At 44.5% G+C, this 16,877-nt stretch overlaps 1 protein-coding gene across 3 annotated transcripts in view; it reads right to left on the reverse strand.

Moving 5' to 3' along the window:
* Nucleotides 1-5,672: 5,672 nt before the first annotated feature.
* Nucleotides 5,673-16,877, reverse strand: part of LOC142742710 (glycine N-acyltransferase-like) — a 51,444-nt gene continuing 40,239 nt past the window's right edge. For 2 of the 3 annotated variants that reach the window (XM_075852753.1, XM_075852754.1), the window contains exon 6: nucleotides 15,368-16,559. In XM_075852753.1, coding sequence (XP_075708868.1) covers nucleotides 16,142-16,559 — 418 coding nt within the window. In that variant the 3' untranslated portion in view covers nucleotides 15,368-16,141. Of the gene's footprint in view, nucleotides 6,824-15,367; nucleotides 16,560-16,877 lie in introns of those variants that run through there. The other variant, XM_075852755.1, reaches the window with a different exon arrangement.

Consider the following 16,877-nt stretch of genomic DNA (forward strand, 5'->3'; position numbering starts at 1 on the left):
GATGTATGAGCAGAGGAGGATTAACCCCTTCCCCTTGCTTGCATTCTGGGCCCTAATGACCAAGCAATTTTTTAAGTTTTTCCATCGTCACATTCGAAAAGCTATAACTTTTTTATTTTATCGTCGACATAGCTGTATAAGGTCTTGTTTTTTGCGGGACAAGTTGTATTTTTTAATAGCACCATTTTGGGGTACATATTATTTATTGATTAAATTGTATTAACTTTTTTTGGGGAGGGATAGAAGAAAACCTGAAATTTCGCCACGCTTTTTTGCATCCTAAATCTACGCCGTTTACCGAGTGGTATAAATAACACAATAACTTTATTCAGCGGGTTGTTACGATTGCAACAATACCAAATTTGTATAGATTTTGTATGTTTTACTACTTACACAGTAAAAACCCTTTTTTTTCAAAATTATTTGTTTTTGTGTCTCCATATTTGAAGAGCCATAACTTTTTTATTGTTCCGCCGATGCAGTTGTATGAGGGCTTTTTTTTGTGGCATGACTTGTAGTTTTTATTGGTTCCATTTCGGAGTAAATGCAACTTTTTGATCACTTTTTATCAAATTTTTTTATAGTCAGGATTCACAGAAAACAGCAATTTTTCGATTGTTTTTTATTTTAATTTTACGGCGTTCACCGTGTGGGTTAAATAATGTAATAGCTTTATTGACAGGGTCGTTACGGACGAGGTGATACCAAATATGTCTAACGTTTTTGCTTTATTTTTTATTTTTTTTAAAGTATATAATTTTGTAAGGGGAAAAAGTGGGTTTTTTATTTTTTTTTTTCAAGTTTTTTAAATTAACTTTATTAAACTTTTTTTTTTTACTAGTCCTACTAGGGGACTTTACTATGCGATCATCTGATCGCTTTTATAATACACTGCAATACTTCTGTATTGCAGTGTATTATGCCTGTCCGTGTAAAACGGACAGGCATCTGCTAGGCCATTCCTCTGGCATGACCTAGCAGGCATTTACTACAGGCAGACCTGGGGGCTTTTATTAGGCCCCCGGCTGCCATCGGAGACACAGAAACTCGGCGATCTTATCGCCGGGTGCCTGTGGGATGAGAGGGAGCTCCCTTCCTCTCTCCAAAACAACTCAGATGTGGCGCACGCTATCGAGCGCCGCATCTGAGGGGTTAAACGGGTGAGATCGATACTAATATTGATCTCACACGTTCGAGCAGGGATGCCCTCAGCTATCTCTGGTAGCTGAGAGCAGGGATATTTAACGGCTCCCTGCTCTATTTATTTATCCTGATGCAGCGCCGTGAAAAGGCTATTGCATCAAAATAAAGCCCACTAATGACCGCCGTGAAAAGGCTTATCGGCGGTCATTAAGGGGTTAAAGGAAAGATGTCACAAATTTGTTATTTATTTTATGTGTTTTAAGTTATGGCATTATTTTTTTTAAATTTATTTGTGTGGTTCTAATTTTGTTGTGGCAGCCATCTTTATTAGCATCTGTGTATGTGTCTCTTCATGACTTTATGTCAAACTCAGAGATTAGAAAAATATGGATGGGAGCCGACCCTATCTCCTATGCTGCTGCCCTTCTAACTGTGAACTGCGCATGCTCTTTGGCATGCACAGTTCACAGCGACCCTCGCTTCAAGAGGGAAGGACACCATTTTATTGAAGAGCAGTAGCCCCTGCAGTCATTGCAAGAGCTGCCGCTAATTAAAATAAATTGCCGGGACCCGTCTGCTGAAAATGCAGGAGCGGCCGGCAATTCATTTGAATTGCAGTCCCCCATCGCTGCAGTGGATTGGCGGCTTTGAAGGATCAGCAGCGCTTGTACTCTACTTCACTTTCAGTCCGCGCTCCTACTGTGAATCGTTGTTATACTCAAGTGATTGGAAGAAGGCTGTAATACTGTGAACCACCACTACACAGCGCTTCACAGTAGGAGCAGATAATGACGGAGACGGAAAACTGCATCGAAAAATGCATGCGTTTTTACAGCGATTTTGCAACGATTATGCGGTTTTCGGTCGCGGCAGGAAAAACGCAGTGTTTTCATGCGGCAAATCTGCAGCGTAATACAGTACCAGCAAAGTAAATGAGATTTCAAGAACTCTGATCTGCACAGTGCAGAGTTTTTATGCACGTAAATTGACCTGCGGTGCGTATTTTAAAATCCGCAGCATGTAATTTTATCCTGCGTTTCAGCTTGCAAATTGTATCTGACTAGTTCTAAAGAAAAACGCACCAAAAATCTTCTCCTCACCTCCAGCAGACTTCTGTCTGTCTTCTCCCCTGCGCTGCAATAGAAACTAGAGGTCAATGAAAAATAATTGTCTTAGGGCATATTCAAACATGGAAAAAAAACGACGTGTAAACGTGTCAAATGCACTAGCTTTTCCTGTGAAGCGCTTTTTAAAATAGGCGTTTTTGATGCGTTTTCCACGTGTTCTTTGACGCGTTTTGTGCAAGCTTTTTGGCGTGTAATTTGGACTCCCATTGACTATGGGAACATTTGGCGCGTTTATCACACCAAAGAAATAATCTGACGCTTTTTTTGTTACGCAACGCATTTTTGTTAAAACACTCGCGTAATAAAGCGCGTTGTATGTACTAACGGTGCGCTTTCCCATAGCTGTAAATGGGAAGCTTAACCAAAAAATTTGTCAAATACACGCCGTGTAAACCTGTCAAATGAAAAGTCATTCACCACAGGGTTGTCCCTCTTGAATTTCATCATTCTTAGCCTTTTGGTGTGTCCTGTAGCTGCCGTGATCAGCATGTACTACCATTGTACAATCACTTCAAAAATGGCGCTGCACAGTTCTTGACAATTTGAAGACACCTCTTCATGGTTTGTAGCTAAAAATAGGGAGGGGGTGAGTCTCCCTCCCACGTTTACAGCAGCTGTAAGTCAGGTTGCTTTGCCTGATTTACCTTGCTTTATTTCTGAGAAGTGCTCCCTCTGGTGGCGAACATAGGAAAACATGTCAAATTATTATTCCATTTTTAATACTTCCCAACTTGTAGAAGAAAAAAAAAATACACCAAAACAACTTAAAAAATATAATAAAAATAAGTAACTTAGTAAAAAAAAAGAAAACATTACCTTTAAATCAGTTTGTGGTCTAGTTGTTAAAAAAATATCAGTGGCAAAAAATATAAATCATTAAAGGATAAGATTACTATGTACAGTGAAGGAAATAAGTATTTGATTCCTTGCTGATTTTGTACGTTTGCCCACTGTCAAAGACATGAACAGTCTAGAATTTTTAGGCTAGGTTAATTTTACCAGTGAGAGATAGATTATATAAAAAAACAAACAGAAAATCAGATTGTCAAAATTATATATATTTATTTGCATTGTGCACAGAGAAATAAGTATTTGATCCCTTTGGCAAACAAGACTTAATACTTGGTGGCAAAACCCTTGTTGGCAAGCACAGCAGTCAGACGTTTTTTGTAGTTGATGATGAGGTTTGCACACATGTTAGATGGAATTTTGGCCCACTCCTCTTTGCAGATCATCTGTAAATCATTAAGATTTCGAGGCTGTCACTTGGCAACTCGGATCTTCAGGTCCCTCCATAAGTTTTCGATGGGATTAAGGTCTGGAGACTGGCTAGGCCACTCCATGACCTTAATGTGCTTCTTTTTGAGCCACTCCTTTGTTGCCTTGGCTGTATGTTTCGGGTCATTGTCGTGCTGGAAGACCCAGCCACGAGCCATTTGTAATGTCCTGGTGGAGGGAAGGAGGTTGTCACTCAGGATTTGACGGTACATGGCTCCATCCATTCTCCCATTGATGCGGTGAAGTAGTCCTGTGCCCTTAGCAGAGAAACACCCCCAAAACATAATGTTTCCACCTCCATGCTTGACAGTGGGGACGGTGTTCTTTGGGTCATAGGCAGCATTTCTCTTCCTCCAAACACGGCGAGTTGAGTTAATGCCAAAGAGCTCAATTTTAGTCTCATCTGACCACAGCACCTTCTCCCAATCACTCTCAGAATCATCCAGATTTTAATTTGCAAACTTCAGACGGGCCTGTACATGTGCCTTCTTTAGCAGGGGGATCTTGCGGGCACTGCAGGATTTTAATCCATTACGGCGTAATGTGTTAACAATGGTTTTCTTGGTGACTGTGGTCCCAGCTGCCTTGAGATCATTAACAAGTTCCCCCCGTGTAGTTTTCGGCTGAGCTCTCACCTTCCTCAGGATCAAGAATACCCCACGAGGTGAGATTTTGCATGGAGCCCCAGATCGATGTCGATTGACAGTCATTTTGTATGTCTTCCATTTTCTTACTATTGCACCAACAGTTGTCTCCTTCTCACCCAGCGTCTTACTTATGGTTTTGTAGCCCATTCCAGCCTTGTGCAGGTCTATGATCTTGTCCCTGACATCCTTAGAAAGCTCTTTGGTCTTGCCCATGTTGTAGAGGTTAGAGTCAGACTGAATAATTGAGTCTGTGGACAGGTGTCTTTTATACAGGTGACCATTTAAGACAGCTGTCTTTAATGCAGGCACCAAGTTGATTTGGAGCGTGTAACTGGTCTGGAGGAGGCTGAACTCTTAATGGTTGGTAGGGGATCAAATACTTATTTCTCTGTGCACAATGCAAATAAATATATATAATTTTGACTATGTGATTTTCTGTTTTTTTTTTTTGTTTTTTTTTTAAAATATATATATATAATCTATCTCTCACTGGTAAAATTAACCTAGCCTAAAAATTCTAGACTGTTCATGTCTTTGACAGTGGGCAAACTTACAAAATCAGCAAGGGATCAAATACTTATTTCCTTCACTGTAAGTCCTTAATGCTTGACAAGTCTAACACTTCAATACATTGGCAGTCAAGTTTCACCAAGGAACCACAAAGGAAGAGCTACTTAAAGGGAATGTGTCGCTAGAAATGTTTTTTTTTTTTGTCAAACAATTATTATTTGAGTGATTACACATTGTTTTAATTTTTCTAATTTTTTCACAAGTCAGGAAATATTATAAATTAGATTCAAATTTATAACATTTCCATGTGCTGGGCACTAGAGGGAGCAGTTCCCAAAATTGCAGCATTGTCAATGTGGTAAAGCAACCTCATTGCTTTATGCTGCAAATTTAGGGTAGACACACTCTCTAGTGTCCTCACACAATCCCCCCTCCCTTATTCTGGCTAGTGCTAGGAGAAGGACGGGTTTAAACCATCAAACCTCCTACACTGTGTCCCGCCATTTTCTGAGCGACTGCACAGTGTAGGAGCATTAGATACAGTGCTCAGCAGACAGTATAACACAAACATAAACAAACTTAATACACACATCACATACACGAACATAACTTACCTGCTCCTGCAGCTGCTGCCGCCTCCACTCCTATTCCTTGTGCTTTCGCTGCCTTGTACATATGGCCGGAAGCCGCGGCCGGAAGTCGTCATCTTACTGTCCGGCAGCGGCTTCCGGTCCACATGAAAATGGTGCCGGATTTCGCTCTGCGAACGTGCTTAGTTTTGGTCTGTGTGGGAGCGGCGTACGCTGCAGTGAATTGAACGGCTCCCGTTCGCATTCTCTATGGGGTTGAATGTGCCGTATTCCATCTCTGTATGTGCCGTTAATCGACACATACAGAGATGAAAAAAAAATGGCAGCCCCCATAGAGAAGTAAAAGTGAGAAAAAAGTAAAAAGTAGAACACAAGAACACAAATAAATAAAATTTATTTTAATATCATTCTAAAAGCAATATGATAAAAAAAATAATAATTTCATGACACCTTCCCTTTAAGAATGTGGATAATAGATAACACGTTACCCATATGATGACTAACTGCTTTATAGTCTATTTCATCCTGTGATGTCAGGGCCTGAGGAGTAGAAGGGCCCAGGAGACTCCTGTAAAAATGTAGGGGGACCTCCCAGACCCACATTGATTGTCCAGTTTGTGATGCAGACAGATGGCATCTCCCCAGGCACTTGCATCTCTTTCCCCCTTGGCAGCCACCAATCTGTGCTAAGTAAAGGAAAAAACCCAACCCTTTCTTCTCTTGGCCACTTTATTTTGTGAAACCCATGGCCATGAAGTCACGTGATGGTTATCGGCACCAAGGTTTTCCTAGAAATCAGTCAGAGCAGTCCAGAGACAATTGGGCTACTGACAGTTCCTACATCACCAAGGACAAGCCGGAAGAAGAACTAGCTGGAGATCTGACTTAATTTGGGGGTCATCTAAGCCTGGGGTCTGAATGCTCTGATAAATTGTACTACCATGAATTACAACTTTCAAAAAGGTTATTGTGGGAAAGAGTATGAGGCCGAGAAGAGCATGATTAGTTATGGTGTGGTGTGGGGGGGATGGGGCCAAGATCAAACAAAGTATATAAATTATTGTAAGCCCCATCTAATAAGCTGTTTAAGTGTTCATTGGATTTAATATGAGTAATAAAAAGCCAGAGAGAAAGTCACAAATGTTGAAACTTCCACTGTTGCCATCTTCCAGCCAGCGGAAATCCTGCTCGAAGAGTAGCTGCTTGGCTGATCTTATTATCTGGGGCCACATGGCAGTAGAGCGGAAATCCCTTAAAACTTAATTCACTAGCTAATTGAATTATCATTGTGCGAAAGACTCCTTGATTCCTGTTTGTCCTTTCAGTGTACCCCATACGCATTTCCGCAGATTGTTCACTCATTGTCCAGGCGACAGGTTTCCCGATACCTCCTCTTCTTGCACAAACATTTGGAAAACTCTGGATACATTGACTGATGTAACATTCACTGAGCGGATTTCCACCAAATGCCCAGACTTCATTGACAAGATAGGCTTCATCAGGTTCGAGGGTAGAGAATTGGAGGTCACTGCATGAAAAAAAAAAAGAAATAAGAAAAAAATTCAAAAAATTTAAAGCCCGGCTACTGATTCTAAAAATCAGGGATATTAGTGGACAATAAATTGTAACAATCAGTTATAAAACCATGACATACACCAAAAAATTTCTAAATGCCTAAGACAAGAACATAGAACCACTTGTACGGTTTTGGGCACCTGTGTACCGGGTGCTAGGTGGCCAATGTAATTACAGGAATGGATGGACCCATTCTGAAGAAACATGAGGGGAACGCACAAACTCCATGCAGATGTTGCTCACTTCAGGCCCAAGTTCAGTAAGACAAATTTGTTAGCCATTGAGACAGCATGCCAGTTAACTGTACTAAGGCGGGCATAGAGAGCAGGATACCCCTGGGCAAGAAAAGTGAGTTAACGGAGGGGTTGTTCAGGATTAGATGGTTAAAACACATCAAACGACTAAAATCCTGTGGCTGGCTCATGGGGAACGGGTAACTGTGGCTGGTATGTGGGATGTTGGGGCTGGTATGGAGGGCATTATGGCTGTCATATGGTGAATGGGGTGTAAACGTTTTGAATAAAGATGATTGGAAGCCAATCTCTAACGTGGAGGATTATAGCTGAAAGAAACATTCATCCTGGTCTGGGCCAGATGAAAAAGACATAAATGCAAGGACTACAAGGGGAGAAGATGTCACCTGTGAGTCATCGGATTTAATTGTTGTCTAACTGCACCCGTACGGCATATAGTGGTAAGAATTGGTCACGTTACAGTGGTATTATTTTTATTCCTGTTTAGAGGTATGCCATATGTATTAATGATGAGGCAAAGTATTTTGGGATGGGCCTAAAATAGGAAACATGCCTATGGTGAAAAATGTTGCTTGCCTCTACATAATATCCTTTCATGGCACGACCTTTAACCCCTTAGTGACCAGCCCATTTTAGGCCCTAATGACCAAGCTATTTTGTTTGTTTTTCTATAGTCGCATTCAAAGAGCTATAACTTTTTTTCTTTTTTCGTCTACATAGCTGTATGAGGACTTGTTTTTTGCGGGATTAGTTGTACTTTTTAATAGCACCATTTTATGGTACATATAATTTTTTTTAACTTTTTTGGGGGGGATTATAAAAAAAACCTGAAATTCTACCATTGTTCTATGCGTTTTTAAATTGACGCCGTTCACTGTGCGGCGTAAATAACATGTTACCTTTATTCTATGGGTCGGTACGATTACAGCGATACCACGTATGTAGAGGTTTTTTTTTATGTTTTACGACTTTTGCACAATAAAAACACTTTTGAACTAAAATTATTTGTTTTTGCATCGTCGCTTTCCAAGAGCCGTAACTTTTTTATTTTTCTATCAATGTAGTGATTTTTTCGGCTTGTTTTCTGCGGGACGAGACGTAGTTTTGATTGGTACTGTTTTGGGGTGCATGGGACTTATTGATTCATTTTTGTTATGGCTTTTTTGGGGGGCAATAGAAAAAAATTGCAATTTCGCCATTGGTTTTTCGTTTTCTTTTTTACGGTGTTCAACTTTTTCGTTTAAATTACATATTAACTTTATTAATGGAGTCATTACGGTCGCGGCGATACCATATATGTGTACTTTTATTTCTTTTTTACACTTTTACTAAATAAATGTAAATTTTTTACTGTAATTTTTATTAATCTTTATTTCACATTTATTATTTATTTCATTAGTCCCACTAGGGGACTTTACTGTGTGATCTTCAAATCGCTGCTATAATGCTTTGGTATACTTCGTATACCAGAGCATTATTGCCTGTCAGTGTAAATCTGACAGGCAATCTATTAGGACGTGCCTCCGGCGCGTCCTAACAGGCATATGTCCAGGGCCTGGGGGCTTCTACCAAGCCCCCGGCTGCCATGACAACCCATCGGAGACCCGCGATTGCATTTGCGGGCCGCCGATGAGTGACAGAGGGAGCTCACTCCCTCTGTAAACAAGTTAAATGCCGCGGTCGCTATTGACGGCGGCATTTAACAGGTTAAACGGCCGCAATCGAAGTAAACTTCGATCGCGGGCGTTGGAGCAGGAGCTCAGCTGTCATCAGGAGACCCGTGCAGGATTTGGACTAGGCTCACGTGAAAAGGTGTCAGCCTAGCCTAAGGCCCCTTAGTGACGAACGTGAAACGGCGTATTGTTGGTCACTAAGGGGTTAATTCCTTAAATCCTGTCTCAGTAAACCAGTGCCCCAAAATGCCCCAGGTATTTTCAGAGTCTAGCATTAAGAGACGAACTACTTCCTACCCTGATGGTGAAACCTCTTAGGGTATGTGCACACGTAGTGACCAAAAACGTCTGAAAATACGGAGCTGTTTTCAAGGGAAAACAGCCCCTGATTTTCAGACGTTTTTTGAGCAACTCGCGTTTTTCGCATCGTTTTTCGCGCCGTTTTCGCAGCGTTTTTTACGTCCGTTTTTGGAGCTGTTTTCATTGGAGTCTATGAGAAAACGGCTCCAAAAACGTCCAAAGAAGTGTCCTGCACTTCTTTTGACAAGGCTGTATTTTTACGCGTCGTCGTTTGACAGCTGTCAAACGACAACGCGTAAATGACAGGTTATCTGCACAGTACATCGGCAAACCCATTCTAATGAATGGGCAGATGTTTGCCGACGTATTGTAGCCGTATTTTCAGACGTAAAACGAGGCATAATACGCCTCGTTTACGTCTGAAAATAGGTCGTGTGAACCCAGCCTCACACTCCTAATAGACTACTGTTACGGCCGCGATCATGGACCGCAACCTCCACTTACCTGCCTCCCGCAGATCTTGCTCTTCCTGATGGCGTAAACCTCCCTGGAGATGCCGGCACATGTGTCCGCTCTTTCCCATAGTGCTCACTGTCACGATCACAGGGTATGTGGACACACTAGGCCGCTCCGCCGTAGCGCAGAGGCAGCTGGCCAAGTCACAGTCTATACAAAAGTCTATAGCAGTTCGTAACACGCGGGTACCTGAACTAGTCTAGGCAGTGACTGTGGCTTCAGCACCGATGGAGGTAGGTGCAGCAGGTTGCACCAGACGTGGCGGACAGTACTACACATGGCAGACGATACTGGACGTGGCAAAAGACACTGGACTTGTCAGAAGAAACGAGAACAGAGCACGGGATACAGGATACGGGTAACAGGGCATGGGTAACATCTGGAACGGGAAAACACTAAGGGACAATTTGCAAGACAGGCTTGGGATACACTAACAATGCTCAGGCAAGGATCAGAAGGGCCGGGCCCTTCTTATAGTCCAGGAAATCATGTGTAGTTGATGATGAGGATTGTTCACATGTGCGCGCTGGCCCTTTAAAACCGGGCACAAGCGTGCGTGCACACCCTACGGGGCACAGCGGACCTTAGCGGAAGTGAGCGCTGGCGTCTTCTAGAAAGGAGATGCGAGCCAGCGCTCACTGATCCATGGCTGCGGGCATCGGGAGGTGAGTAAACGCGATCGCCTGCGGCCATGGATGCTACAGTATCCCTCCTATTACGCCCCCTCTTCTTGGGACCAGAGCGAGAGAGAAATTTCTTAATGAGAGCAGGGACACATGAAAGGATTTGGGGATTCTGAGGGTAGGAGGCAGCCGCAGCTTATAGGAGACAGGGTTTATCTGTTGCAGAATCTCAAAAGGACTGAGGAACCTGGGAGCAAACTTGTATGAAGGCACCTTCAAACTAATTTGGCGTGAGGACAGCCAGACTTTGGTACCTGGAAGATACTGAGGCGGCTCTCTTCTCTTTGTATCCGCTTTTCGCTTCATGCGATCGACTGCCAGCAAAATTGAGGACCGGGTCTGTTGCCAGATCTGCAGAAAGTCCCCAAATGCAGAGTCAGCAGCGGGTACCTGAGATGTAGTCGACACAGGAAGAGGGACTCTAGGATGTTGACTGTACACAATGTAAAACGGAGTGGAAGTGATGGACTCGCTTGTGTGGTTGTTATAAGAGAACACGGCCCATGGAAGAAGCTTTACCCAGTTGTCATGCTGCAAGGAGATGAAGTGGTGGAGATAATTCTCCATGATCTGGTTGATCCTCTCGACTTGCCTATTGGACTGAGGGTGATAGACTGAGGAAAAGTCCAATCTCACATCCAGGAGTTTACAGAGGGCTCTCCAGAACTTTGAGGTAAATTGAACCCCCCGATCGAACACAATGTGAAGAGGCAAGCCATGCAATCGGAAATATGTGCTGAATAAAGAGACTCGCCAGTCGGGGAGCAGAAGGGGGATAAAATGTGCCATCTTCGAGAACCGGTCCACAACCACCGAGACAGTGTTGCATCCTGCTGATGGAGGAAGGTCTGAGACAAAGTCCATCGCAATGTGCTGCCAGGGGGCATTGGGTTCAGGCAGAGATTGGAGCAGGCCGACAGGCCTGGAGTAACCTTTTTAGAAGCACACGCCGTGCAGGAAGAGACAAAGTGCACAACATCTTTGGGTAGCGTTGGCCACCAGAAGAGATGAGAAATCAGGTCCCGGGTCTTACAAACACCCTAGCGTGCCCAGCCAGTTTAGAGCTGTGTCCCCAGTGAAGAATTCTTCTCCTGTCCGCCAACCGAACAAAAGTCCTCCCCGGAGGTATGTCTCTGACCGGCAAAGGATTGGCAGTGACAATGCAGGATGGATCTATGATACTTTGAAGGGGCTTCACCGTGTCATCCTTCTCAAATGACCTGGACAGGGCATCGACCCTCACATTCTTGTCAGCGGGACGGTAGTGGAGCATGAATTGCAAACGGGTGAAGAACAGCGACCACCTGGCTTGACGGGGATTTAGTCGTTGAGCGGACTGTAGATAGTTGAGGTTCTTGCGGTCGGTGTAAATCAAGATGGGGTGAGCTGCACCCTCTAGAAGATGTCTCCACTCCTCCAGAGCCAATTTGATGGCCAGCAGGTCCCGATCCCCAATAGAGTAATTGCGCTCTGCATAAGAAAAAAGTCTCGAGTAGCCACATACTACTGCCTTTCCTTTGGAGCTCCTCTGTAACAGAAGTGCACCTGCACCAACAGAAGAAGCGTACACCTCCAATGAAAACTGCAGAGATATGTCTGGATGATGGAGGATCGAGGCTGAAGTGAAGGCTCTCTTGAGGCTAATAAATGCGGACTCTGCTTCTGGAGTCCACACCTTGGCGTTCACACACTTCTTCGTAAGGGTAGAGATGGGAGCCGTCAGAGATGAGAAGTTTGGAATAAACTGGCGGTAGAAATTGGTGAATCCCAGGAAACGCTTTATGGCCCTCACGCCTTGAGAACGTGGCCATTCCAGGACAGACTTCAGTTTCTCAGGATCCATCTTGAGACCTTGATCCGAGATGATGTAGCCCAGGAAGGGCAAAGACTTCTTTTCAAAGACGCACTTCCCCAATTTGGCATGTAAGCAATTCTCCCTTAATCGCAGTAGAACCTGACGGACATGCCTCCGTTGAGTCATCAGATCTGGGGAGAAAATCAAAATATCATCGAGATAGACTACAACACAGATATAGAGGAAATCTTGGAAAATATAATTGACGAATTCCTGAAAGACTGCGGGAGCGTTATACAGTCCAAAGGGCATCACCAGGTATTTGTAGTTCCTGTCTCGGGTATTGAACGCCGTCTTCCACTCATCCCCTTTACAGATTCAAATCAAATTATAAGCCCCACGCAAGTCTAATTTTGAAAAAATTCTGGCTCCTCGTATACGGTCAAACAGCTCGGATATAAGTGGCAACAGGTATTTGTTCTTGACCGTGATCTGGTTGAGACCACGGGTCGAAGAGATCCGTCTTTCTTCTTAATGAAGAAGAACCCAGCCCCGGCCGGGGAGGAAGATTTTCATATAAAACCCCTCTCCAAATTCTCCTTGATATAGGCTGGCATGGATAAAGTATCTGGCAAGGAGAGAGGATATTCCCGTCCACGGGGAAGAAAAGCATTTGGAACCAGTTCAATTGGGCAGTCATAATTCCGATGTGGAAGCAACGTCTCAGCCTCCGCAAAACTGGCATACTGAGATAGATCGGAGAGTGACTGAGGCAGAGGGGGGCATAACAGGACGAACTTGTGACAGGCAATGGCTATGGCATCTGGGACCCCATTGAAAAATTTCTCTGGAAATCCAGTCAAGAACCAGGACGTGTAGGCGAAGCCATGGCAGACCCAGCAGGATAGGATTGATAGCCTTGGCTAATACAAGGAAGGAACCGATAATTTGGAAGAGGTTTGAACGTTTGGAGACGTCCCACCTAGAGTTGCCACTCCAACCAACCTTAGGTGCTAGAGTTTCCCGGTATCTGTGCGCACAATATGACCCTTAAGGCCACAATACATACATAGTCCAGTGGAGCATCTGCGCTGCTTCTCTTGTTTGGACAACCGGACTCTGTCTACCTGCATGGGTTCTTCAGGTAGCGCACTAGGGGAAGGCAATAGTGGTCTCTGGACCGAGGGTGCTGGTCTGTGACACCGGCTCTCCCGTCGAACCTCTTGAGTGCGCTCCCGGATTCTCATGTTAACCCGAGTGGCTAACAGGATGAGGGCATCTGAGGTAGAAGGAAGGTCGCGGGCCGCCAGTTCGTTCTTGATGTGAGAGGACAGTCCCTGCCAGAAGGTCGCCACCAGTGCCTCATTGTTCTATGCCAGCTCTGCTGCGAGGGTAAGGAAGGAGATATCATACTCCCCTACTGTGGAACCATCTTGCTTGAGGGTCAACAGAGTGGCCACGGCAGAGGATGTTCGGCCCGGCTCCTCAAACACGGCACGAAAGGACTGCAGGAACAAGGCTAGGTCCGAGGATACAGGTCCTTGTTGTTCCAAGATTGGGTTCGCACATGCGAGGGCCTTGCCAGCGAGGAGGGAGATAATAAACACTACTTTGGCCTCCTCGGAGGGGAAGAGATGAGCCCGTAGCCTAAAATGAACCGTGAATTGGTTAATAAATCCTCTACAGGCTCTGGGATCACCGTCATAGTGAGGAGGAAGAGGCAGAGGAACTGTGGATCCGGAACAAACGGGGACCAACGGGCAGTGGCACAGCAACAGCCTCTGGAGGAAGAACCGGAGGAGGAACAGTGAGTTGATTCAGACGGGCCATGATAGTATTTACACCCTCAAGGAGTTGATCCTGATGTATGCGTAGGTCATGCATCTCCGTCTGTATCTTCTGGAGTGCGGTCTTGGGCTGACCAGCGGGTTTCATGGCCAGAGTGTACTGTCACGATCACAGAGTATGCGGACCTACTAGGCCGCTCCGCCTTAGTGGAGAGGCAGCTGGCCTAGTCACAGTCTATACAAAAGTCTATAGCAGTTCGTAACACACGGGTACCTGAATTAGTCCAGGCAGTGACTGTGGCTTCAGCACAGATGGAGGTAGGTGCAGCAGGTTGCGCCAGACGTGGCGGACAGTACTAGACGTGGCAGGGCCCTTCTTATAATCCAGGAAATCATGTGTAGTTGATGATGATGATTGTTCACATGTGCGTGCGCTTGCCGTTTAAGTCCGGCACGAGCCTTCGCGTGCACCCTACAAGACACAGCGGACCGGAGCGGAAGTGAGCGCTGGTGTCTCCTAGGAAGAAGATGTGAGCCAGCGCTCACTGATCCATGGCTGCGGACGTCGGGAGGTGGGTAAACCTGACGGCCCGTGGCCATGAACGCTACACTCACTAGAGGGCGCGCATATGTAAATAATTAATTAATTATTCCCTAATCACCCTAAACTATAATAAGGGCCCTGCCTTTCTGATCCTTGCCTGAGCGTTGTTTGTAATTCCCATGTTAGTCTTGCAAACAGTTCCTTAGTGTTGTCCCGTTCCCAGTGTTCCGTGCCCTGCTACCTGTATCCTGTATCCCGTGCTGTGTTATGGTTCCTGAGCCTGTTTAGTGATTGGAGTTGTGTCCTACTACACCCCTTGTCATCCGCCACAACTGGTGCAACCTACAGCACCCGTTGTCATCCGCCACGTCTGGCGCAACCTACTGCACTGGTTGTCATCCGCCACGTCTGGAGCAACCTACTGCACCTGCTGTCATCCGCCACATCTGGCGCAACCTGCTGCACCTACTACCATCCGTGCCAGAGCCCCTGCCACCATCTGGACTATTTCAGGTATCCTTGTGCTACAAACTCATATAGATTTTTGCATAGACTGTGACTTGGCCAGCTGCCTCTCCGCTATGGTTGAGCGGCCTAGGGGGTCCACATACCCCTAGATCGTGACAACTACCCTCTTGGCAATGTCATTTGGAAGAGAGCCGCTGACTTATATGGATGCGTTTCCCAACTGCTGAATTCAGAAGCATGCCAGAAGTGATAAACAGCGACCTCCATCTCTGCCGCAGTCAGTACTGAACGTGGTGATGAATAGATTAAAAAGCGAGGATTAGAGGTACCTCATATCCTGTTACAGTAAGAGTGCAGCCCTCCTGATGTTAATCCCGCGCGATCACAGTGGTGTACATGTACGCCATAAATGTACAGAGTGAAACTACGTATACATAATCGGATATATAAAGAGTAACTAGAAACAACACAAACAGGAACACGTTAATAGTTTAGTTGTTGACATTTCTTGCAGATTACATGCTCAGATTATGACAGAAGAGTGACGTAAAAGGTGCTTCTCCGTTACATAGATGAGGTTCTCAGTGCTGGGGACATGTGAGATTACGTAGAGATTCTAAATGGAAGGGTTTTCGTTCTGGATGTCCAAACAGTAATCCTATTGGACAGTCAGACTCTCACCAGGCTGAAATGTTTACATACAACTTTATAGCAAATACGGAAAGATAAACTTTAGGCACAACTCAGATTGTTACTTTTTCCATTCGTAATCTGATTTGCACTTTATTGACTGCCTTCATTCACAGAATTATGGAGCGAGCTTGTGGACTATAAGGAGGTCCGCCCAAGGGTGTGCCACCTGTGTAATCACTCATCCCTATTGAAGGGAGTGCCACCAATGGCCTGGCACCATGGCATGTGAGAATTGTAATATTAGTTCCATATCAGTACTATTACGACATTGTATAGCACTGTATGTTAGTGTTATTTGGGGTATTATTGGAGTATTGTATGGGTATATTTACTTGTGTGGCACTACTACTTGAGTAAAGTACTGCAGATTATTTTTGCATTATATAGTGATTGTGTTATTTGGGTACCATACTGTATGGCACTGGTAATAAGGCACCATATGGAATGAGAAAGTACCACCTTTGCAACATTTGTGGAATAGTTATATGTTTAGGAGATTTGGAGCTACAACCTTTGGGCTCTGACTGCAATAGAAAGGATAGGTACAGGTTGCACCTTTTAGTATTTTGCTTTTTGAATTTTTTGCTGGAAGCTCCACTGTAACCATCTGCCTTTTTGCTGGTATCCTGTTCTGTAGGCTACGGCTTGACTTGCTTTATTATCAAGTGCAGCATGAACATAGGTAGGATACCCCTTCTTGTGATTGATAGCAGCATACTTGAGTAGGATCATAGAGGAAAGTCCCAAATTCCTGTAGGCTGGTAGAGTGTACCCCATACGGATTTCCATAGATTGCTCAGTGACTGCCCAGGCAATTGGTTGATCCACTCCTTTTTTTCGGACACTGATTGAAGAAAAGTTCTGAATGCAGCGCTCTATATAATGAAGACTATGCTCATTCTTGCCGAACAGCCACTGATCGTTCACATAAGGAGCTTCATGGGTTTGGAGCGGGGTGTACTGCAATTCGTCTGAACTGTGTGAGAAATAAGAGATGGTAATTGATTGAACCTTGTTTTCAATAGAATCCTTCCACCCAGAACACTATGTTTTCTTCCTCCTCGCTCCTTAACCTACATTTTCTTTATTCCTAGGGTCGCTTTGGTTTTCATTCTTCGCTCTGCACAATCCCTATTAGTTAGAACTTTTTATCCTTAATTGTCTCCCTGCTGTGATCACTAGCGATCAGCTGTAATCCGTGGAGAAACCTAACAATAAGTATTGAATTTCCCTGCAGTGCCACCACAGGGAAAATTATGCATTACACAGGGGTTGTCAATGGGTTGCTGTATAA

Source organism: Rhinoderma darwinii, chromosome 2 (assembly GCF_050947455.1).
Source record: "Rhinoderma darwinii isolate aRhiDar2 chromosome 2, aRhiDar2.hap1, whole genome shotgun sequence".
NCBI lineage: Eukaryota > Metazoa > Chordata > Amphibia > Anura > Rhinodermatidae > Rhinoderma > Rhinoderma darwinii.